This window comes from Aphidius gifuensis, linkage group LG3 (assembly GCF_014905175.1).
Source record: "Aphidius gifuensis isolate YNYX2018 linkage group LG3, ASM1490517v1, whole genome shotgun sequence".
Classification (NCBI taxonomy): Eukaryota; Metazoa; Arthropoda; class Insecta; order Hymenoptera; family Braconidae; genus Aphidius; species Aphidius gifuensis.
Genome location: NC_057790.1, coordinates 14,318,766 through 14,345,715, shown reverse-complemented (window position 1 = coordinate 14,345,715; position 26,950 = coordinate 14,318,766). Strand labels below are relative to the sequence as shown.

At 33.1% G+C, this 26,950-nt stretch overlaps 1 protein-coding gene across 1 annotated transcript in view; it reads left to right on the top strand.

The window, feature by feature from the left end:
* LOC122852022 (SET and MYND domain-containing protein DDB_G0273589-like) overlaps positions 1-26,950 on the top strand; it is a 58,160-nt gene that overhangs the window by 6,220 nt on the left and 24,990 nt on the right. Inside the window, exons 4-6 of the mRNA XM_044151573.1 lie at positions 14,820-14,923; positions 15,127-15,334; positions 25,296-25,417. Of these exons, the coding sequence (XP_044007508.1) occupies positions 14,820-14,923; positions 15,127-15,334; positions 25,296-25,417 (434 nt within the window). The remainder of the gene's footprint in view (positions 1-14,819; positions 14,924-15,126; positions 15,335-25,295; positions 25,418-26,950) is intronic.

The window sequence follows — 26,950 nt, the reverse complement described above, 5'->3', positions numbered from 1 at the left end:
TCGTGTATGTTCGCGTGTTTCCGTTCTCATGATTACGAAAATGTACGACTACGCTCGAGATTGAAGTAAAAACGATGGTAAAGAAGGGATTTAACCAAGTGTGTCATATTTATTTATTGACTAATTACAGCGTTTTCTAGTGTTGCGATAATGGATTATTTGACACTGTTGTTGTTTTTTGAGAGATCTGATTGGCCGCTAGTGTGTCGATATTTTTTATATTTTGCTAGGGTGTCTTATTCACAAAATTATAAACGCGCGCAGCGTTGCGCATTTTAGCCGAATTCGACATACTGTATTATATATATATATATAAATATGTATGTGTAGGCGTGCTTTTGAGGTCCATTTCAGTCATTTATCCAGGACTTCGAGGACGTTTCTGCATTTTGAGGACGGTCCCCGTTATTTTTTAGGTGACGACGTTAGTTTAAAAACTGTCCTCAAAAAAAATATTTTATTCTGGAATTATTTCAAGACCCTCAATTTTTTTCAATAATTTTCAGGGACGGTCCTCAAAATGCAGAAATGTCCTTGAAATGAACTATTGATAAAGGCATAGATTTTGAGGACAGTCCCCAAAAAACGTATTTAGTTTAAGAGCGATTTTGGGGACATTATTTGATCAGTCAGGATTTCAAACTTGCAAATTTCCAAAAGCTAGTTCTATTATTATGAATAATCCGGTATCAATTTTTAATTTTGATACAAATAATAGTTTCAAAATTATACTGGATTTTTCTCTGAAGTATTAGTTAAGAATATTATTTTAATATTGACGAATTAAGTACAGATGATACTCACTAAAACCTGTATAAGTATATTAATTATTCGAGTCAATTAATGAGAATAGTAAACAATACTTCTAGCAGTTTTATTTTAAATATTCATATACGGATATAAAAGAAACTAAATTTTTTTTTTTTTTTTTAAATTAAGTTTTGAACATTGAGGACAAAAAAATGGAATGGATAGAAATGTCAAATAATATTCATAATAACTTGCTGCTTAGATTTTGATTGAAAATCTAATCATTCCATTCTCTCATACCATTTTTTTGTACTCAATGATCAAGACTTAATTTTTAAATGGTGTTTAACTCGAAAATTGTTTGAAGACAGTTTTGCCAGAATACATACTATTTTAGCATTATCAGTTTGTCACTATCTCAAACTGACAAAATTATTGTTGGATATAAGTTCTGTCAAAAATAATGAATATGCAACAAGATAGAGATGTAAAATAGAATTTATAATAACTTGCTGCTTAGATTTTCATTGTAAAAATAATTTTATTACATCAAAATAATTGAAATCGCAAATTAGTACTAAGTGTATATCTAAATATATACAAAAGCATTAATTTGAGGACAGTCCCTGAATTCAATGTTATATCAATAGACTAGTCCTCAAACTACGATATGCACAAATTCATATATTATACGTATAAGTATATAAATTTGTGCATATCGTAGTTTGAGGACTAGTCCATTAATATAGCAGCGAATTTAGGGACTGTCCTCGAACTACTGATTTTGTATATTTTCAGATATACACTTCGTACTAATTCGTAATTAAATTAATTTAATATAATAAAATGACTTTTAAAATGGAAATCCAAGCAGCAAGTTATTATAAATTTTATTTTACATCACTATGTCGTTGCATATTCATTATTTTTATGACAGATCTCATCCATCACTAATTCTGCCAGAATGATGTTGAAATAGTATGGATACTGGAAAAATGTCTTCAAACAAAGTTTAAGTGTAATTCCACTAAAAAATTAGGTGTTCATGATCAAGTACGCAATAATAAAAAAAAGTATAAACAATAATTTCCCAGAGATGCATGTTCATACAACACATGACGTTTTCACGTCATGAGTTTGTCATTATTCCACACTGATTAAATTGTTGTTGGATACATATTGTTACAAAAAAAAAACTCAATAATCAACCCGTTTATGATATAAAATACAATTTATAGTAACTTGCTGTTTTGATTTTCATTGTAAAAATTAATTTATTCTATTAAATTAATTAGATTGCGTATTAGTACTAAGTGTATATCTAAAAATATTCAAAATCAGTAGTTTGAGGACAGACCCTGAATTCAATGTTATATCAATGGACTAGTCCTCAAACTGCAATATGCACAAATTCATCAGTCATACGTATAATATACAAATTTGTGTATATGTTAGTTTGAGGACTAGTCCTTTTTTTATTATTGCGTACTTGATCATCAACACCTAATTTTTTAGTGGAATTACACTTAAACTTTGTTTGAAGACATTTTTCCAGTATCCATACTATTTCAACATCATTCTGGCAGAATTAGTGATGGATGAGTTCTGTCATAAAAATAATGAATATGATACAAGTAAGGGATGTAAAATAAAATTTATAATGACTTGCTGCTTACTAAGTGTGTAACTAAATATATACAAAATCAGTATTTTGAGGACATAAATAATTTCAGTTTGCACCTTATGGTGGTCACTCACGTATATGGCAGAATACCGTCACGTGTCTGCCGCAGAAGACCGGAGCCCGCTGCAACAGAAAAATCGTCACCCCATCCCTCTCTCAGATACTTCACTGACAAGATCGCAGACTTGCAAAAATCCAGAGCCGGTTACATGCTTGTAACTGAGCGATTCGGTTTCCTCACATTATCAACCACTGTGCGCACACTAGCTCGGCATGGTTGATAATCTAAGTACTCACGCGGGGAACCTCGGGAAGGCTCGCTCGTTGTGACAGCCCATCAGTCACCGGTTTTTGAAGAGGTACGAGAAGACTAAGGCACCTCCTCATTTTCTCACTCTGCACATACGCGTTTATGATACAGAGTGGTAGTTTTTAAGCTGAAAATAAATTATTTGATTAGTTGCCTGAATCGTCAGAAGAAAGACAATCAGGGAGTGCGCGACCGTAGATGTCTAACCGAATGAATCAGATTTCTTGCGAAGATTACAAGCCTGTTTTCATTTCTGCCTGGGACTTCCGACTTATCCCAGGTGGCTAGTTTTCGAAGCGGACTTAATTTACGGCCTTTTGCTCTTCTTCTCTTAGCCAGAGACACTCAGAGCAAAAGTTTGCGAAGACTTCGAATGACTTATTTGAGACAAGCGACCTAGCTGTCTCTGGCCATTCGTCGTTTCCACATGCATCAAGTAGTGCGACTCGTTGAGCTTCGTACTTGGGGCATTTAAGAAGAAAGTGTTCTATGTCATCCCGACTTTCTCCATCGCAATCACAAGGCCCACCGCCCCCGAGTCCAAATCTGCTTAAATAAGCGTTAAAGTCCCCATGGCCAGTGAGGACCTGCGTCACGTAGAAGTCAGTCTTGAATCCAAACACTCACAACACAGTCACAATCTAAACGATCTCTTATCGATTTGAAGAAAATACGTGTGGTCCTTCCTGTTGCTGCTGCTTTAAACTCTGCGTCCCATGCGTCTATTGCCTCGTCCTGGATTGATCTGAAAATTGAATTTGGTTGTTCTGGATCTGGTCTGTAGAGCTTCCCGTTGAATGTTACTTCTTTGTTCTTCCTCAGCATGTAAGCTGCTCTTCTCTCGTTCATGGCGATCCTTATTGGCATTGCTCCTGCAATGGCTTGAAGTCCTGTAAGTGGGGCTGTTCTATAAGAAGAAGTTAGTGAAATAAGAACTCTACGCTGCGCTCGGTCAAGTATGATCTTGTCTGATGCGCGAACAAGACCAACCCAACCGGCCGCCGCGTATGTCATTATTGGGACGAAGACAGCGCAATACAAACGACTCAAGGTTTTAAAGTTTAATCCCCATCCAAAACCCGCTACTCTTCTGAGTTTCCCTGCAAGAGATCCAACTTTATCATGGATATATTGGCAATGACTGGTGACCCCCATTTCTTTATCAATATATACTCCCAAATATCTAACGGTGTTAGTGAATTTAATTCTTTGATCCCCAATCTTTATAATGAATTCGCGATCAAAAGTAGGTTTACTTTTGCGTTTTTTACCTTGAGTAACGTTGACTATCTGCCTCTGACGGATTCGGGGTTGGGGGGTCTGTCCATTTCGTCTTCCGTCAGGCGCTTTCATGTTCACTTTCGCCAACATCGCTTCTGTCTTACTGCTAGATAATTTTAACTTGGCGCTATCGCACCATTCCACAATTAAATTTGTAACGTGCTGAGCTTCTTCTGCCAGTCCCTTCTGCGATGATGCAGAAACAAGTACCAGAAGGTCATCAGCGTACGCGATGAATTTATCCCCAATTTCATTCTCCAGTACCTTGAGAAGGCCGTCGAACTGAAGATTCCAGAATGCTGGTCCCGCTACGGATCCCTGTGGGCAACCCTTTGAAGCTAATTTACTAATTTCCTCGTTTTCCCACTGGATTTTAACTCTTCGATTTTCAAAGTAATTAAGGATTACTTTGTATATATTTTTAGGACAACCGTTCCTATGCAACCCGTCAAAAATCAGCGGCCACCAGACATTGTCAAAGGCCCCGGAGATATCAAAGAGCACTACAGCGGTATATTTGTCTGGACTGACGTCAACCATTCTGCGTAACTCCATGATTGCATCCTCAGTCGACCTTTCAGCCATAAAGCCAAACTGCCGACCAGAGAGTTTCTCCGAAGACATCGCGTTTGTCCGAAGTTGGGTCACTAATAGCTTTTCGAAAGCTTTCCCTATTACCGATAGCAAGCAAATGGGCCTATATGACTTGGCTTCTCGAGGATCCTTTCCGCTTCCTTTTAGGAAGGTTCTGAGGGAACCTTCTTTCCACTCACCCGGGAAGACCCCGAATTCCAAACATCCATTGTACAAGCGTACGATTTCGTCCAAAAGTGAGGAGGCCTTCTTAAACACCTCAACTTCGATAAAGTCGGGACCGGGTGATTTACCGTTTTTCAAAGATTTAATCGCGGTTGCTACATCTAGCATGTCGAATTTCGGAGCGTCCTGTGTCTCTGGTGCAATCCTTACTCTTTCCTTGAGGGCGCGTTGTTCCGGTGATTCTATCTCTACTTCGTCATCTGGGACGTGTGTATCTAAAAGATGCTGAGCGGTTTCCAGCATTGTTTTGGTCGCTCCATTTCCCTTGCGGAGAGTATGCATTGCACTGTTGACAGGGATTTTCCCAGCTTGTAATTTATAAACGTAACTGAAAGCTGGAGCTCCAGAAGAACGACGCGAGACTTGTATATTTCTAAGGGGGGTTACCGCGTTCGACGCGAACTTATTTCTTATTCTATCTAAAACTATCCTAATTTCCTTGGTGATGACAGCTCCATTTGTTGACTGTGTTGCCCTGTCTTGGAAAGTACGAAGATGTACCTCAGGCGCCACCGACGCACGAGACAGAACTCGTGCGGGATGTTGTTCCCTCGTTGGGCGTGTAGCCATACTATCCCTCGTTGGACGTTCTGCCATACTATCCCTCGTTGCCTCTGGACGAGGTCTGATTAAATCGTTAACTGGCCCACCCCGGAAATCCATGGGACCGATTTTGCTTCCGGAAAAATTTCTATTAAGCGACTTTTTCATATTGTTTTGTGGTTCAACTTTTGTTAGAGTAAAGTTGAGGAAAACTCGGCTGGAAAAAGTTATTTATTAGTGACCTGTGAATAAAGTATATATTAGTTGCTTGGGTATTGGGATGGATAGCAATGCTTCGAAATAGTGAGAACTACGTTCTTATATATTAGAAACTTTTCAAAAATTTGCTGGAAGTCAGTCACTAAGAGTGTAGAACCCATTGAAACTATGAGAGCAGTGTCTCTATATATTAGAAAGAATTTCCAAAATTGGAGGACAGTGTCCTTATATATTGGAAACTTTTTCGAACATTTGCTTGGTGGGAACATGATTCATACATATTGCTTAAAAAAAAAAAAAAAAAAAAAATGATCATACAGTTGCCGAAGCAACTGTGCCTTCCCTGCGGGGGGAATTTTAATTTCTTCTTTAATATATATTAAAATTCGTGACTACAAATTTATTTCATTCTCTATCGTTACAATGATTATTGTTACAACTAAAATTTATTTAATTTTCATTCATTTTGCTTGTTCCTTCTAATGGGTCATCTCTATGTCCAGAATCGCTTTTTTCTAACCTTATAAACTCTCCGTTTTTATTCATTTTGTTGTACTATGATTTTAGCCTGTCAATGTTAAATATTTATTACAAAATTGTCGAGTTCGATTGTATTTATTCTATTTACTTTTTTCTCTCGGTTGAATCAGGATTTAACGTTTTAGTTGTTGCTGAAGTCGTCGTTATATTTTTAATTTTTTTATATTTATTTATTTTCAATTCCTTTAATGCTATCACATCACCCTTTTTTCCCTAGAAATTTTCTGCCTCTTCATTCCATAAATTTAGTTCAATCTAAAATATATTTCCTTTGGTAAATTTATTATCTTTGTTTAGTTGAAACAAACTTTTTTTCATTTAAATTTTATTTTACTTCATAATCACTGTCGTCTGCTAATGTTATTGTTCTTTATTTTAAGAACCGTCCTGACATTGCATATATAAATTCCACTTTATTTATTGCTATTATGATTGCGATGATATCTAAATAATGTCATTATTATTATTGAATAGTTTTCTTTTTTTTCGCTGAAATTATTTTGCCTGCAAATGAATTAATTGGTAGATGTACAATTTCTTGTATTTTTTTAATCTCGAAATTAATTTTTGGTAATTTTCATTTTCCTTATCGTCATCGAATTATTAGCTTCTACTGGTATGATTATTTCTTTATTATTTATTGATGGGTATTGTTCATTAATTTTTCTCACTAATCCTCCAGTGATCGTATATATTTTGTTTAACTTGAATATTTAATAATTTATCATGTTAATAATTTTTTTAAAATCTTTTTGTTGAAAAATCTTGTTGTTAAATATGATTTTTCCATGATATTTTGCTATACTTTTCTTTTTTGTTTACTCATATTTTTCTAATATTTTCCTATAATTATCGTATTTTTCTTTATATTCAGTGATTTTTCTATATTTTCGTTTATTCGTTTATATATTCTTTATTTTTCTATATTTTTCTTCATTTTCCATATTCATCTTGTTTAGATTAATTAAGGGACTTAGAAATTTTTTAAGGGGGGTGGGGGGGCATAATTGATATGTTCCCTTTTTTATCGTTTTTTTCTTTATATTCAGTCACTTTTCTATATTTTTCTTTATATTTACTGATATTTTCCCATATTTAGCTTTTTTTTCTTTATATTCAGTGACTTTTCTATATTTTTCTTTATATTTTCTATATATATTGTATTGGTTAAGATTAAGGGACTTAGAAAATTTTTTGGGGGGGTGTCTACCATGGTTGAGATTTAAGGACTTAGGAAATTTTTTAGGGGGGGTGTCTACCATGGTTGGGGGGGTCCAGAAGAAAAGCGAAAACAATAGGAAATTAAAATTCCCTAATAAAATTCCCTAAAAAAAAAATGGTAAGTTAATTCATACGTATTGCTTTGAAAAAAAAAAATGGGGAACGTGCTATAGCAGCTAACAGCTATATCACGCTTCCATCTTCCCCCCCCCCCCCTTTTTATCAATATTGCTACATTGCTCAAGCAGTTAGATTGGTCAACACAGTTAGACTTGTTTGTCAACCAATCGTTTCCGCTATCATCGCTGTTTTCTCTTCTCTCAACTGCGGTGAGAGAAGGTCATTTATTATGGAATCTTGGCATAGTGTATATTGGCACACTTTATTATACTTTGATTTACATAAGCTGTGTTTCCTCCACTAGCAAGATATATTCGACTGTATTGCTAGGTGGGTGTAGAAATGACACTACATTTGCATACTCTACATATACGCAGTGTATCGATGCAATGAGATGAACATCTTTTGTCGCTAGTGCAGGACGTGCATTCATATGTGTGAACCCAGAGGTTTATAATAGAAGACATATTCAGGCCCGTTTGCAAGCAGTTCTGTTTTTTGATTACATCCCTTCCTCATTCACTATTATATTCTACATGTGAACGATTGGTGGATACGCTTTAGAGAGACTTACCACAGGTCCGACATCAAGAGTGATGCCGGGACCAAATAAGTAAGATGAGCACGCAACAGTCCAAAATCCAAGATGGTTTTTAGACTGTAAGGAGTGTATTTTTACGTCAAAAACTCGCCCAAAACCTTTTTCAAAATTTTGGTCGGAGCCAGTGACCCAAAAATTAGTTTATTTATTTTTATTTTACGTACGATGCACTCCTCCTTGTCTCCTCTCTCTATTAAACCCCCCCAACCCCTAGTGCACCGCACGGCAACCCCCCCAACCACACCCATACATACACAAAATACACATACAAAACACGAGCAAGCAATAGATACACGAATGCAACTAAAACAAACTAAGCACACCCATGGATGAGTGCTTGCGTATTTACGAGTATGATCACGGATACACATACAAAACACGAGCAAGTAATAGGTGCATAAATGCAACCAAAACGAACTAAGCATACATATGAATGAATGCTTGCGTATTTACGAGTATGAGCACCGATACACATACAAAACACGAGCAAGTATTAGCTACACAATTATAGCTAAAACAAACTAAGCACATACATGGGTGAATACTTACGTATTTACGAGTATGAATACGAATACATACGAAATGTGGTCAGAGTTCTCCTTCAAATAGACTGAGACGAGACGTACCGATGATCCACTCAACAGCACAATCCCGTCCCAGTATCTCCCACTCGATTTCTTGATCTCTCCTAAGTAGACTAAGACGAGACGTACCGATGATCAGCTCAACAGCACAATCCCGTCCCAATAATTTCTACATGATTCCTCTGTCCCTATCACTGCGTCACTAATACGATGACGTGTGAATTGCTAAAGGGGAAAGTTTTACAGACAAATCGATTGACTCTCTCCAACCTATTTGTAACGTTCGTCTGTTTCGTTCTAATAAGAGACACCAGATTACATAGCTACGGTTTATAGACAGAGTTTGTATAATCCAGAAACACTGCTTTGACAGTGCTTCATAGATCGCAATGGGGGCACCACGGAAAGGTCCTGTCTTCGTTAGGCTGACCGCGACGAACCATAAGATATCGCTTAGTCAACCAAACTTGTTATGCTGACTACGGTTTGCGGGTATAATTATTTCTCAAACCGTTCTATGAATGTCACAGCACAACGCCCCTAGTATTTTGAGGACAGTCCCTGAATTCAATGTTATATCAATGGACTACCATGGTAGAAATATTTCTCCGCCATTATTCCGGCTTTCTCTGGCATTTCTCCGGCATTACACCGTTTTTGGCCCATTTCCGGAGAAATAACTCCGGCATGAAATTGATGGTGGAGGAATTACTCCGGGATGAGATTGATGGTAGGAAAATTACTCTGGCATGAGATCAGTGAAGGAGAAAAAACTCCGGCATGAGAGTAGTGTCGGAGGAATTATTCTGGCATGGGATGAGGGCCGGAAAAATTATTCCGGCATAAGATCAGTGAAGACGAAATCATTCCGGCATGGGATCGATTGCGGAGATTTTATTTCGGCATGGGATTAGTGCCGGAGAAATTATTCCGGCATGAAATCAGTGAAGGAGAAATTATTCTGGCATGTAATTGATGCCAGTGAAATTTTTTTGACATTGAAGAAGGGCTGGAGAAATTATTTCGGCTTGGGATCAGTGGAGGGGAAGAACGGGGGAAGAATGGGGGTAAAAAGAAATATGGATTACAAAGGCTGTGCATTATACTAAACATTGATCTACATAAATTAAGAAAAAAATTAACAATGTTTCTATCACATTATTATAGCGTGATTCGATGTCATTTCTCAATAATCATAGCAAAGAATGATTTTTTTAGGTTATGTCCGAGCTGTCATTCGTTGTTATCTAAGTTTTGGTAATTTATGGAAAGCTACCGCGAGAATAAAATGACATGAAACATCCACTCAATAGCTAGTCAATAGCTAGTTAATAGAAAAAAAAAAAAAAAAAAAATCGAAAATACGTTATTTATCATTGTTATTGTTTATTGTTATTGTTTAATTGTTTATTATATTGTTCTTTTTAAAGATTTTTTTACAACAATACATGAAATTTAGAAAGAAAAAAAAAATTTTTTGTTCGTATGAATTCGTCCAACATCTAGTCAATAGCAAGTTAACAGCAGATCAATAGCAAATTCTCAGCAACTCAATAGCTAGTCAATAGCTAGTTAATAGCAAAAAAAAAGAATCTAAAATACGTTATTTACCATTGTTATTGTTTATTGTTGTTGTTTAATTGTTTATTATATCGTTTTTTTTAAGTTTTCAACGATATTACGTAAGATTAGAGAAAAAAAAAAAATTTTTTTGTTCGTATCCCAGGTAGGATCCCACAAGGGTGAACGGCCGTGCCAGGCTTGTTACAAGCTTGTGTTTCCCAGCCTTGGTGGACTAGAAGTTTCCAAAAACAATTTTTAAAAAAATATCAATAAATTATTATGGTTAATCTATTATTGTTGTTAATTTATTAATTCCAACATTGTTATTTTTTACTTCAGTCAATTCTATTAAACGATAATAATTAAACGAAAAACTAGGGACGCGACGCGGGATCGATCCAAGGGCCTCTCACGTGGAAGTCCAATGCACTATCATGTCGACCATCGGGGTATTGATGAAAGTAGTCGTCAAAATTTTTTATATAAATAAATTCTATTGAGACTGAACACACAGTCCTTGCGAATGCCTCACACAATAGTCAAAGCCTGATAATTTTCATTTGAAATTTATATAAAATTTATATATCTAATTACTATAATTTTTTTTTTTTGAGTTAAATATATGCATAAGTTGAGTCTCGTGTCGGGCTTGGTGAAACAATGGGCACCAGCTTGACACAAGGCTGTGTTACGAGGCTCGTGTGAGGGTGGGAAAAATCAAGAGGACAGTCTTGTGTCGAGCCTGGATTAACAAGGCTTGTCTAGTGACTGGAAAAACAGGCTTGACACAACCTTGAAATTTTCAATCTTGTGTGAGGCTTGGAATTACCGATTGACACAGGCTTGGTACAAGCCTGGACTAACAAGTTTTGTGCAATGACTGTAAACACAGCCTTGATACGAGCTTGGAATTTTTAACCTTGTGTCAGGCTTGGAATTAACGGTTGTCTGAGGCTTGGTACAAGCCTGGAATAACAAGTCTTGTGCAATGACTGTAAATACAAGCTTGACACGAGCTTGGAATTTTTAACCTTGTGTGAGGGTTGGAAATAACAATCGACACAGGCTTGGTAGAAGTCTAGATTAACAAGTTTTGTGCAATGACTGGAAAAATTCTCTGTGCCAAGCTAGGCACATTTTTAGTCCACCAAGGCTAGGAAACACAAGCTTGTAACAAGCCTGGCACGGCCGTTCACCCTTGTGGGATCCTACCTGGGATACGAACAAAAAAATTTTTTTCTTTTCTTTAATCTTACGTAATATTGTTGAAAACTTAAAAAAAACGATATAATAAACAATTAAACAACAACAATAAACAATAACAATGATAAATAACGTATTTTCGATTTTTTTTTTTTTTTTCTATTAACTAGCTATTGACTAGCTATTGAGTGGATGTCTTATGTCATTTTGTTCTCGCGGTGTCTTTCCATAAATTACCAAAACTCAGATAACAACGAATGACAGCTCAGACATAACCTAAAAAAATTTAACATCATTCTTCGCTATGATTATCGAAAAATGACATCGAATCACGCTATAATAATGTGATAGAAACATTGTTAATTTTTTCCTAAATTTATAGATCAATTCAATTTGTTTAGTATAATGCAGAGCCTTTGTAATCCATAATTCTTTTTGCTATTGACTTGCTATTAATTTGCTATTGAGTAAGCGCCTACTCTATCAATGACTCTTTCGCTAGGGTAATCAAAAAAAGAAATACATATATGTTTATATTTTCCTTACATACAAATTGAAACCACCTTCCTTATCAGCCGTAACAATATCCTCCACGAAAAAAATATATATAAAATATATATATTTTATATAATATGAAATTGGGTAAATCTGAGTATATATTTATATAAGTATATATATTAGAAATATATATATAAATATATATATTTTCATAATAACAAGCATAAAATATTAGTACAATTATTCATTTATAACTTTTTTTTATTGAAAGTATTTTATGACTGTGTTATATTAATAAGAAATATTTACTTGTTCTTAAAGTTACGTAGATAAAAATTAAGAACAAAAATAATAAATAATGTTAACCAATATAGAAAAGGAAAATGAGAAATGTAGTTATTAACAACTATTTAGTAATTTTTTCAATCATTTTTTGAAAAAGTAATGTCTGCAATTCACGATTTTTTGATGCCAGTATATTACATTTTACATTTACTGCACTGCTAAATGTTGATTTACTTGGAGGTGAACAATGATATTTTTTAACAGCAGAAAAGTAAGTGATTATTCATTTAAAAAAAAATTGATATTAATTAATTATTTATGATGATTTAAGAAAAAAAAAAACTAAATAAATCTTGCATGAAGTTTTTTCTTCTCTAAGGGTTTTTTTTGCAAGCCTGTGGTATTTTTTGATTTTCTTCCACCATAATTACTAACAAGCAATATTTTAAGTGGAAATAGTGCTTCTATTAATGCTGCTGTCATAGTTGCGAAGTTTTTTTTTCCTTTTTGCATTTTCCCACTGCTCTTTTTATATGAAAACACCACTGTTTTTATATACTTCTTTCTGAAAAAAATTATAGTAATTAGGTACTTATATAAATTTAATATAAATTTCAAATAAAAATTATCAGGCTTTGACTATTGTGTGATTATTTATATGAAAAATTTTGACGACCACTTTCATCAATACCCCGATGGTCGACATGATAGTGCATTGGACTTCCACGTGAGAGGCCCCGGATCGATCCCGCGTTGCGTCCCTAGTTTTTCGTTTAATTATTATCGTTTAATAGAATTGACTGAATTAAAAAATAACAATGTTGGAATTAATAAATTAACAATAATAATAGATTAACCATAATAATTTATTTATATTTTTTTAAAAATTGTTTTTGGAAGCTTGTGTCAAGCCTGAGGCACAAGCCGTGGCACAAGGCTGGAATACGAGTCTTGACACGAGGCTGGGACACGAGCCTTGGCACAAGGCTTGTCATCAAGCTTGTAACATAGGCACATTTCCAATCACTTAACAACCTTGGCACAAGCTTGAAGCACAAGCTAGACACAAGCATGTGAGCCTTGTGCACAAGCTTGTACCAGGCTTGGCACAATCGTTCACTCCTACCTGGGTTGTTTTTTTTTCTAAAAAAAAGTTTAGAGTCGCTTTAATATTTAATATTTTAGTTTGAAAATCTACAACTATCTTTCAAATAAATCAATAAATAAAAAATACGTAACTTTATTGTTAAAATTATTTTTTAATATGAATAAAAATATATATTTACCAAGGTGTTAACCGTTTCGAATAATGTTATTTTTTTTTTTGGGTTCATTATCAACTGTCAATTTATCATTAATATCAGCTTTATCCAAGTTTTCATGGTCTTTTTTATTTTCAGTAAAGACTTTTATTGATTCATCTTATTTGTGAAACGTTAACAGTTTTTGTTTAATGATTTTTCTTTTTGAATAATAAGATACAATCATTAATCTAATCTCATAAAACCATGTAATAAAATAAAAACTAAAAAAAACTAGTTGTAAAATATATTATGTTTACTTAATTAATTATTTTTAAGTCAATTTGTTACATTTATGTGTATAAATTATATAAATTTCAACCTATAACACTGTTGATGGTCTTGCACTGTTGGGTTAAAGAAAAAAAATAAACAAATAAATAAATAAATGATTATATATATTTTATATATATTTTTTTCGTGGGGGATATTGTTACGGCTTATAAGGAAGGTGATTTCAATTTGTATGTAAGGAAAATATGAACATATATGTATTTCTTTTTTTGATTAAATAAGTAATCTCAATTACTGAGTATTTAAATAAAAAATCATACATATTTTGTAGATCATCCATTACCATTTCAACGAGATATAGTTTTTTTTTATTTTTTTAAAATTCGATTTTTTGTTTCTTCGAATTACGTAGAGTTAAGGCAAGCTATAACTTTTGTTAGAATCAACGGAATGACTTCAAATTAGGCTCAAAAAACGTGGTTTTAAAAACTCTATCGCCCCTCAACGAGTTTATTCTGATTCCAATGGTCACTTTTTTTCTATTTTTGATATGTCCCCTTCCGAATCTTACAACTTTTCTTTGAATCATTTTTCGATTTAGGGCATATGTTTCGAAAAAATTCCATTGTCAGCTTAAAATAGAACACTTTGTAAAATAGCATGTTCAATATTTTTCTGAATGCCAAAACAAACCCGCACTTTCTCAAACGTTAAATTTGTTGTATTTTACTGTGTACAGTTGATTGTTAAGATTCAATCTCAATAATTTTCCAATGATTGAATGCAATAAAAACGAATTATCTTCTTTTATTTTTCATGAACTTGCAGTCAAGTGAACTGTGTGTGTGCTTCGTGCGGGCTACAATCACTCACATTGTGCCCTTGATACACAATATACTATTGTGAAAGATCACCCCCCCCCTCCTTTGCCAAATAACATGTCTCACATCTTATAATTTTAAAATATGTTACGAAATTTTTGTACTCTGATTTTTCATCAACTGATTTTAGCATTGGATCAGTCAATTTTTCACTATTATATGAACCAAATTATTTTTCTTAGAACACAGTTGGAAAATACACGACAAAACTGCTATGAATTGATAAGAAAGTCAACAGTGACAGTGCCATACAAACATATGGAAAACAAGAACAGTTATTCAAAACGTAAGATATTTATAAAATATATTAATAAAAAATATATATGAACGTAAGGAAAAGTTTTAAATAAATTTTTGTAAATAATTTCATCAATCAGTTTATGGATTCGCTATATAAAGATTTCTTGAACAAATTGATAAACTGATTTATATAAATCTTTTTCCCAGGTGGATTTAATTTATTTATATTTCACGATTCTATTTATTTAGCTATACCTCCTGAATTAACTGGTGGACCATGTGAATCAATGGCAGGGTTATCGAATCTTGTTGAAGTACAGCAGACTGCAAATGCAGGAGTTCATGCTGTTGCTGCTGGAAAAATTAACGTTGGAGATATTCTGGCAGTCGAAGCACCATTTGTATCATGTCTGTTACCTGAGTACTATGGTACCCATTGCCAAAATTGTTTCGTACGGTATGTGACATTTTTTGTTACATTTTTTGTTACATTTTTTGTTACATTTGAATTAAAGTTTCATCTAATATTTTGTAAGTTTAGTCAAAATCAGTGCCTTCTTCTCTGAAGTAGGGGGAGTTTTTTTACCAAAAATATGAATTTAGCAATAAATATTATTTTCTTGCTTCTGAGTAAAAAAAGGTTGACGCGGATACTCAATTTACTAAGCAAAATACGTGAAATTTTTTTTCACAGCGTACTTTGGATACGGTGAATAAGAATGTCAGTTGATAATAGAAACAACAAGGTTCATTTAAATTTTACGACTATCCGTCAAAGAAGGGAAAATTTAAATAAAAAAAAACTTTAATAATTATTTTTATAAATATTTTATTATTTTTATTATTTTACTTATTGTATATTTATGAAATTTCTGCTTTCACACATTCTCGCATTGAGCGAAATACACTATCACGAGTCAAAGTGCATTATGCCGATTCTCGGCTATAACAGCTAGTGAGCCAGTGTGAGTGAATTATATATTTATTGATATTCTTACATTTCTTCAAAGCAGATTTTAAGCATATGCAATCATTTTAAGCTTGAGAAAATTGTGAGTACATATTTCCATCTAGCGATCGAATCTTAAAGAATAAACTTTAGAGAAACGCTACACTTCTTGTCTAAAGAAGGGAACGTTCTCATTAGAGAGTAGTTTTACTGAATTGAAAAAAAATTCTGTTCATTCTGATAAGTTTTTTTTGGATGTAATCATGGATTGTTATAAAATTTGAAATAAACCTACGAGAATAAGAAGTCACCAACTCCACCTAGCGAATTTATCTCGAATTATAAATCTTTAAGCAGACAGATCGGCGACTGACGTAAAAACATTCAACATTGTTATTCGGACGGTCACTTCTCCTCTGAAGAAGTGCTTGATTTATTTGATTGTTAGCGCAACTTGATTTAGAAAATACCGTTTGTTCTTCTACGTGTGCATCCAATCATATTTTTAATTGTCAATAGAATTCAGAGATTACCCTACGTCAGCTGCCATCTTGAATACAAAAAATCAAGTTAAATCCAATTCAGAAATCGTCGACTGACGTAAAAACATTCAACATTTTTATGCAGACGGTCACTTTTTCTCTGAAAAAGTGCTTGATTTATTTGATTGTTAGCGCAACTTGATTTTAGAAAATACCGTTTGTTCTTCTACGTGTGCATCCAATCATAATTTTTTTTGTCAATAAAATTCAGAGAATACCCTACGTCGGCAGCCATCTTGAATACAAAAGATCATGTCAGATTCAATTCAGGAATCGCGACTGACGTAAAAACATTCAATATTTTTATGCAGACGGTCACTTCTTCTCTGAACCCAGGTAGAAAACTTCCGTCGGCCCGTCTGTCGGCCGACGGAGTGTCCCGACTTATTAAGTCAGAGGACAGTCGGGATAGCTAAGGAATGAATGTGACTCAGGAATTATATCCTTGAAAAATAATTTATTGGCAACCTCAATTCCTTAGCCACATTAATTCCTTAGCTACTGCTTTTTCTTGAACATTGGTATTTCTAAAAAAAAAATTTACATGTATTTCATTTATAAAATCAATCAAAAATGTCCAAGGAAAAGCAGTAGCTGAGGAAAAGATGTAGCTAAGGAATTAATGTGACTAAGGAATTATTTCCTTAAAAAATAATTCTTTGGCAACCTCAATTCCTTAGCTACATCTTTTCCTTAGCTACTGCTTTTACTTGGACATTTGTATTTTTAAAAAAAAAATTTACATGTATTTTATTTATAAAATGAATAAAAAATGTCCAAGGAAAAGCAGTAGCTAAGGAAAAGATGTAGCTAAGGAATTAATGTGACTCGGGAATTATTTCCTTGAAACATAGGTTTTTTGGCAACCTCAATTGCTTAGCCACATTAATTCCTTAGCTACTGCTTTTTCTTGGACATTTATATTTTTAAAAAATAAATTTACATGTATTTTATTTATAAAATAAATAAAAAATGTCCAAGAAAAAGCAGTAGCTAAGGAAAAGATGTAGCTAAGGAATTAATGTGACTAAAGAATTATTTCCTTAAAACATAATTTTTTGGCAACCTCAATTCCTCAGCCACATTAATTCCTTAGCTACTGCTTTCCCTTGGACATTTTTGATTCATTTTATAAATAAAATACATGTAAATTATTTCTTTCAAAATACAAATGTCCAAGGAAAAGCAGTAGCTAAGGAATTAAGGTTGCCAAAAAATTATGTTTTAAGGAAATAATTCCTTAGTCACATTAATTCCTTAGCTACATCTTTTCCTTAGCTACTGCTTTTCCTTAGACATTTTTCATTCATTTTATAAATAAAATACATGTAAATTTTTTTTTTAAAAATACAAATGTCCAAGGAAAAGCAGTAGCTAAGGAATTAATGTGGGTAAGGAATTGAGGTTGCCAATAAATTATGTTTCAAGGAAATAATTCCCGAGTCACATTATTTCTTTAGCTACATCTTTTCCTTAGCTACTGCTTTTCCTTGGACATTTTTTATTTATTTTATAAATAAAATACATGTAAATTTTTTTTTCAAAAATACAACTGTCCAAGGAAAAGCAGTAGCTAAGGAATTAATGTGGCTAAAGAATTGAGGTTGCCAAAAAATTATATTTTAAGCAACATTATTTCCATGAAACATAATTCTTCGGCAACCTTAATTTCTTAGCTACATCTTTCTCTTAGCTACTGCTTTTTCTTGGACATTTTTATTTATTTCAGAAATAAAATACATGTAAATTTGATTTTCAAGAATACAAATGTCTAACAAAAAACAGTAGCTAAGAAAAGAATGTAGCTAAGGAAATGAGGTTGCCAAAAAATTATATTTTAAGCAACGTTATTTCCCTAAAAAACAATTTTTTGGCAACCTCAATTCCTTAGCTACTGCTTTTCTTTGGACATTTTCATTTTTCTTAAATAAATTGACATGTACTTTATTTATTAAATGAATAAAAGTGTTCAAGTAAAAACAGTATGGTTAGCTACCTTATTCCCTACATGATAATGATAATAATCATAATAGTAATATACCTGAGTCAACAATACAATATACAGATGTTAAAACAATCGGTAATTATATTCTAATACAATATTCAAGACGATTTTTTTATTTATTAAACTTGTTGTCTTTAATCCAAACCGATCCAAACATGAACATGATTGTTAAAGTTGCATATTTAAAATTACTCGTCGCTAGCCTGCCGGTAAAACAGCAGGCTTAGTATTTTCGATATACATTCATTGGATGAGAACCGTTTTCTCATAAATGTCGTCTAAAATCTTGACTATAACCTCAAGCTGTCATTTTAATGTTAATTCGAGTAAAACAAAAAATTATGCTTAATCTATTGAAAAATATTCATGATTAGAATGATTAGAAACAAATTACAAACATAAGTAGTCTATCTATCAACAATTCAGTTTCTTTTGGAAAATTCAATCGATATTCTAAATCTTTCACTTTAAGGGAATTTAACAGAATATCCGACATCGGCCCGACTGAAATCCCGACTTTCCTCCGACTTTATTAAGTCAGGCGCGACACATATTTTTCTACCTGGGAAGAAGTGCTTGATTTATTTGATTGTTAGCGCAACTTTATTTTAGAAAATACCGTTTGTTCTTCTACTTGTGCATCCAATCATATTTTTAATTGTCAATAGAATTCAGAGATTACCCTACGTTAGCTGCCATCTTTAATACAAAAAATCAAGTTAAATCCAATTTAGAAATCAGTGACTGATGTAAAAACATTCAACGTTTTAAACCATACGGTCACTTCTTCTATGAAGAAGTGCTTGATTCATAAGATTTAGTTTTAAACTAGATTTCACGATATACCGTTTTTCAGTGTACGTTTGCATCTAAATATATTTTGAATTCTCGATAAATTTTAAAGAATAAACTTTGTCAACAGCTATCTCGAATACAAAAAATCAAGTCAAATTCAATTCAGAAATCGGCGATTGACGTGAAACCATTCAATGTTTTTAACCAGACAGTCACTTCTTTTTTAAAGAAGTGCTTGATTCATAGGATACAGTTTCAAACTACATTTTAAGATTTACTATTTTTCAGTGTACGTTTGCATTCAAATATATTTTATTTATAGCCTACGTGATAATATCTTTGGTTAAATTAATTCGCCATGAATTAACGTGTGGCCACCGGCCACATCGTTTCATAGACATTTCTCCTATAACTTTTTATTCGCTTATATAAATGAAATTTGAATGAATAAAAAGCTATGACAAAAATGTCTATGAAAAGCATGTTACCATATTATATATGTCAATTGACAGAAAATTAATTTAGCCAAAGAAAATCACGTAAGCTCTAATTAAATTATATTTGAATGCAAGCGTACACTGAAAAACAGTCCATCTTGAAATGTAGTTTGAAACTAAATCATATGAATCAAGCACTTCTTCAGAAAAGAAGTGACCGTCTGGTTGAAAACGTCAAATGTTTTTGGGGTCAGTTGCCGATTTCTGAACTAAATTTGATTTGATATTTTTTATTTGAGATGGCTGCTGACGTAGGGTAATCTTCAAAATTTATTATGAATTTGAAAACTATTTGGATGGAAACGTACACTGAAAAACAGTATATCTTAAAATCTAGTTCAAAACTAAATATTATGAATCAAGCACTTCTTCAGAGTAGAAGTGACCGTCTGTTTGAAAAAATTGAATGTTTTTACGTCAGTCACCGATTTTTGAATTGGATTTATCTTGATATTTTGTATTCAAGATGGCTGCTGACGTAAGGTATTCTCTGGATTCTATTGAGAATGAGAAATATGATTGGATGCACACGTAGAAGAACAAACGGTGTTTCTTGAAACCAAGTTGCACTAACAATTAAAATAATCAAGCACTTCTTCAGGGAAGAAGTCACTGTCTTGTAAAAATCTTTTAACAATTCTAGGACAGTAATCAAGTTTTAAACTGAATCTGACTTGACAGGTTATTTTCTGGGATTTAATTACAATTAAGAATATATTTATATTTAAACGGAGACGAAAAATTGGTATACTTTGAAATCAAGTTGCATCAACAGTTAAATAAATGAAGCACTTCTTCAGAGAAGAAGTTACCGTCTGGTCAAAAGCTCTCAATATTTCTAGGACAGTATTCGAGTTTTAAACTGAATCTAACGAAATTTCTTTGATTCAAGATAGCTGCTGACGTGAGTTATTTCCAAGAATGTAATGACAATTAAAAATATAATTACACGTACACGTAGAAGAACAAACGGTGTTTCTTAAAATCAAGGTGCACTAACAATGAAATTAATCAAGCACTTCTTCAGGGAAGAAGTGACCGTCTTGTAATAATATTTTAATAATTCTAGGACAGTAATCAAGTTTTGAACTGAATCTCACCTGATTTTTTGTATTCAAGATGGCAGCCGACGTAGGGTAGTGACTAGTTTCTAGTGACAATCTAAAATATGATAGGATGCACACGTAGATTAACCGATAGATATTTTTCAAATCAAGTTGCACTAGCAATCAAATAAATCAAGCACTTCTTCAGAGAAGAAGTGACCGTTTGGTTGACAAACGTTCAATGTTTTTACGTCAGTTGCCGATTTTTAATTGAATCTGACCTGATTTCTTGTATTCAAGATAGAAGGTAGCTGACGTAGGGTAGTGTCTAGATTCTAGTGACAATTTAAAATATGATAGGATGCACACGTAGATCAACAGATAGATATTTTTCAAATCAAGTTGCACTAGCAATCAAATAAATCAAGCACTTCTTTAGAGAAGAAGTGACCTTCTAGTAAAAAACATTTCATATTTCTATGACAGTAATTGAGGTTTAAATTGAATCGCACTCGACTTTCTGTATCCGAGATGGCTGCCAACGTAGGTTATTTTTCGGAATTGAATGACAATTGAGGAATGAATTTGGATTGAAACGTAGACGAAAAAATAGTATATTTTGAAATCTAGTCAAGACCTGAATCTTATAAATTAAGGACTTCTTCAGAGAAGAAGTGACTGTTTGGCCGAAAAACGTTGAATGTTGTAACGTTTCTCATGAACTCCCGTTTTCGATAAAGAAGTGCGCGTTTTTTTTTTAGATGTTCGCACGTTATTCAGAGTATCATAAGCTTTTTTTACAGTCTTTGCTTCTTCTGTGTAACTTTGGTCATTTTTTTTATTTAAATCTTATCAGTATTCGATCGAGAAAAATACAGAACTACTTTTAATGACACTGCAGTATTGCCTAGTTGGCCACCGTTACTGCATTATCCTACTTGATTGAAGTTGCTCAAGTTTCAATCATACATTATTGAATATTTAATAAAGTAGTTCTATTTTAAAGATGCACACTTTTTTCAACTAAATGCCGAATTTCTACCGCCTTACTAGCACCTGCTTTATGGAAGAAGGCCATCTTCGATTAAGTAGGCTACTTGGATGAAGAAGGCACGCGCTTGTCAACATCTGAGATTTCTCTCAGTGTGTATATTTGTAACCAGTTGACGAGGGTTTTTCGCATATGTCAAAAGGTATGTCGGAAATCGCGGTTGAAAATATCGATAAAATTACCTCTGGTCGATTGTAAAACCCTTTTCACAGCCGAAATCCTCAGAAATTTACATAAATTAATATTATAAAATAAAATAGAATATTAAAATTAAAAATTGCGATTGGGCTTTAAATTGTTTACAAAAAATTTTGTTTATAAAAATAATGTTTATTTAAACAAAATGCTTTCTTTCAATTTTTTTGTTCAAAAACCCTTAAAAAAATTTTTCGACCTTTTTTATCCCGATCATTCAGTTTTCTTATAATTTTCGACACCTATCTGTTTTTTTACAAAATTGAAATTGAAAATGGCATATTTCGACCTTTATTTCCTGGACTATTTACCGTATTTTTTAAATGTCAGGTTATACCAAATTACGTGAATTGAGAATTTTTATCATCTAAAAACTTTTCAATATCAAAATTTGTTTTTGTTGTTTTAAGAAAAGTTTTTGAGCATGAAGGAAGAGATGTTATGAGTTTTATTCTCAGTATCTTCAACGAACTATCTAAATATATATGAGGAAGATTAAATCTTGAAGCCCATTGACAAAGTTCTTCAATAATTTTTTTATCCTAAGTTATTGAATTATCACTACAAGATTCATCATCAGTATCTTGTTCAACAGAGTCCAAGTTTTAGTACTGGATCTCTTTATCTTCCTCTACAGGCCATTCGTCATTCAGAGTGGTATCATTGGTGATATTTTTGTTCTCGTGCATGTGTGAGTATGAATTAATCTTGGATATTCCTGATAGATCATCAGGCTCAACAAAAAGTGTTGCTGTTAAGCCTTGTGTGTTTTCACTGTTCTCAAGATGTGCACTTAGGTCCAGAAAAGCTAAACTAGCACCTAATGTTTATTGTTTATTTTTGCTGATTTTTAATTGATGCAGTGCTCTAAAAAGAGTTTCCGATGTCAAGTAATCTAATAGAAGACAACGTATTGTCAAAGAGATTATTATTATTATTATAACCCCGCGGAGAAATTTTATAAAAATTCTTAAAAATATATGTAAAAGTCGTTTTATAAAATCACTTTGTAAAAGATAGGCAAAAAAATTTAAAAAACGTTTTGGTCTAGCGGGCGGGAATTGCCCGTTTGTCGCCCTAAATTTGTGGCGCAAAGCATATCTTTGACAAACAGGTGTTTCCCGCCTGCTCGGCCAAAAAATAGTATGAGTGACGCGGGCACAATGTGGGTGATCATCTCTCGCACTCAGCACACACACAAATGATGCCTCGTCTACGTGCGCCATCGACTCTGCATCATCTGTGTGTGTGTGCTTCGTGTGAGCTACAATCACTAACTGTCCGCCGTGAGTGATTGTAGCTCACACGAAGCACACACACGGCTGCACCTAAATTGGCTGTACCCAAATTCAGCCCCGTGGCACCCCATGGTGCTCCCCGTGGCGGCTTATCGTGGGTTATTAGCCTTTCTACTATCCGTATTTCCCATTGCCTTCATCTTGTTTGGCGGCTTATCGTGGGTTGATAGCCTTTCTGCTATCCGTATTTCCCATTGCCTTCATCTTGTTTGGCTGGTTTTGCCAAGTTTCAAAATACGGGACTCAGTCTTTTTCTCGTAAAAAGTTTTTATTCAATATTTTTTTTCTAAGTTTTTTTCTTGCTACAATTGCAGCTAAGTAATAAATCCAGCCAAGTAGAAAGTCTAGCTAAGTAAATACTTTACTGGTAAAATAATGTAGATATTGATTGTTTGGCTACAATTACAGCTAAGTAAAAAATCTAGCTAAGGAAAAAATGTAGCTAAGTAAAAAATCTAGCTAAAGAAAAGATGAAGCTAAGAAAAATAATGTAGATTTTGATTGTTGACCTAAAATTACAGCCAAGTACAAAATCTGGCTAAGTAAAATATCTAGCTAAGAAAAAAATATTGCTGGTAAAATAATGTAGATATGGATTGTTTTGTTACAATTACAGCTAAGTTGAAAATCTAGCTAAGTAAAAAATCTAGCTAAGTAAAAAATGTAGCTAAGTAAAAAATTTTTCTTGTGAAATAATGTAGATATTGATTGTTTTGTTACAATTACAGCTTAGTAAAAAATTTAGCTAAGTAAAAAATTTTGCTAGTGAAATAATGTAGATATTGATTGTTTCGCTACAATTACAGCTAAGTAAAAAAATGTAGATATATAAAAAAAAACACTTGGTTTTTTTTGTAAAATTTATTTTTTTTTCAAGTTCATTATTTTGAACTTGGCCAAACTAGACGAAACAAGTCAAAAATAAACTCCGGATGGTCATGGAAGCCAGAATGGACGATAAGTCACGTCCCTCACCACGGGGCTGAATTTGGATATTGCCTTTCTCACATTGGAAGTATCGGAATTCAGGCCCGTGGCACCCCGAGGTCATGGCGGCTTATTGGCGGTTATGGATTTTTCTACTATTCGTAATTTTATTTTATTTTATGTAGTTTTGGCTTCAAAATAAGGGACTTAGTTTTTTTTCGTGAACTTTCTGGAATTAGGAAAAAAAACTAAGTTTAACTATGGAATTTCCGTTCACATTTTACTTGAAGACTTGAGACTTTTTTTCCGTGAAGAGCAAAATTTTTTACTTATCCGCGAGATTTTTTACTTAGCTGTAATTGTAGCCAAACAATCAATATCTACATTATTTCACATAGCTAAATTTTTCTACTTACCTGTAATTGTAGCCAAACAATCAATATCTACATGATTTTACTTAGCTAAATTTTTTTACTTAGCTAAATTTTTTACTTAGCTGTAATTAAAGTCAAACAATCAATATCTACATTATTTCACTTAGCTAGATTTTTTACTTAGCTAAATTTTTTTACTTAGCAAAATTTTTTTACTTAGCTGTAATTGTAGCCAAACAATCAATATCTACATCTTTTCCTTAGCTAGATTTTTTGCTTAGCTCAATTTTTTATTTAGCTGTCGTTGTAGCTAAACAATCAATATCCACATTATTTTACTTAGCTACATTTTTTTTAAGTCCAGAAAATTTCACGAAAAAAAACTAAGTCCCTTATTTTGGAACCAAAACTAGATAAAATAAAATAAAAATACGAATAGTAGAAAAGGCAATAATACACAATAAGCCGCCATGGAGAGCACCATGGGTGTCACGGGCCTGAATTCCAGTGCGTCCCTCACATTGCGCCCTTGATACACAATATACTATTGTAAAAGATATCCCCCCCTTGCCAAATAACAGGTCTCACATCTCTTAATTTTAAAATATGTTACGAAATTTTTGTACTCTGATTTTTCATCAACCGATTTTAGCATTGGATCTTACATTATTGAATAATTAATAGATAAATAAATTGTGATGAAAATAATAAAATTGACGAAACTTTTTATATTTTACAGACTGAGAGCTCCAATCGGATGCCCAAACTGCAGCTTGGTTGCATTCTGTGGTGAAGCTTGTCGAGATTCAGGAACGAAAACGTATCATAAATACGAATGTAAAATTCTTACACTTCTTATAGGTATTGCCAACAAAAAACTCTTACTTTACGCAAGTAAAAATAAGTGAAAAATTATATGCAAACAATTTGAATACTTTGTGTTAGAAATTAGATCAAGAATATTCATCAAGTCTCGAAAATTTGATGAAAATATTTGAAAAATTTTAATAATTTGAAGGTGTGTATCGACAGTCTGAAAAGTACATCGAATATTGCTATCTTACTCAAATAGTCTCATTGATATGTTATTGCGCATTTTTCAGTTTTAGAAATGATAAACGTTCAGCAAACTATGTGTTAGAATAATGGTTATTTTTCAGTGCACAAGTAAAAAGTAGTTTCTCAAAGTTTAATCGGGACGAAAATGGAAACGTAGTGTCTGACCAAGACTAAAACCAAAACCAAGACCAAAACCAAGACCAAGACCAAGATGAAGCGATACATGTATCTGAGGCTTCTTATTTTGCAGTCTAGTTCTTCTTGATTTCCCAGACAAAACCTAGTTATGTTGCATTCATATGATAATCCAATTTACTTATTTTAGTTTAGAATGTGACTTCCTTGTTCATGTCTTTGGCTACATTAATTCTTTGGAAATTACCACGTAGTCTACATCCGTTTCTTAGATATTCGCTAGCAGTAATTGATTTATTAAATAAAATAAATATTATTGAGGAATCACTGAGGAAAGGATGTAACTTACCTGTTATTTTCTTTAGCTACATTGATTCTTTAGAAATTAACAGGTAAGTCACATCCTTTCGTTAGCCATTTGTCAATTTGGATTGAAAAAAGGTTCTTCTCATTTCTATTTCCATTAAATTCTTTTTAGATATTACCCGGAATAAAAAACGCGTTTTTTTCGATGCTGAAAATGACTGAAAAATTTTATCCCGGAATTATATTAAAATTCAATAAAAGCGATATCAACTTTTTTTGAAGATTGCCACCCACTGGCAGATTGAACATATCGCGTTGTTCAAAGTCAATATTAATATTTGATAACAAAAATAGTAAATTTTACAATGTAAAAAATTGAAAAAAAATTTATCCACTTGGAAAATTTTTTTGACACATAGTAAAATAGAAAATGAGTAATCGTCATTTTATTCAATGGTTATAGTATATTATATAACTAGTACGTGAAGTAGGTGATTCTTGCACGATTTTGAAGATGTCAATACGAGTCACCTGGAGTTGAGAACGAGCCGAAGGCGAGTCGAGAATGACTTGGTGACGAGTATGACACTTTCAAAGTCGTGGAGGATCACCTACGAGTCCTATAATACAACTGAGACAAGAGGTTTTTAATATAGACGCCATTTTGCGCCAATGTAGTGCGTAAGAAGAATCTTTTACGCACGATTTCATGTTAAAAAATCGTGCGCAAAAGTATTTTTTTACGCACTATAATTGGTGCGCAATGGCGTCTTTTACAGAGTGTCAAAAAATTTTTTTTTACCCTGGATCGTGCTCTCCCATTCCTTGCTGAGGAGAGGGGGGGGGGGCACGGTGCAGAGTTATACATTGTAACCGATTTTCTGACCTGCGCGG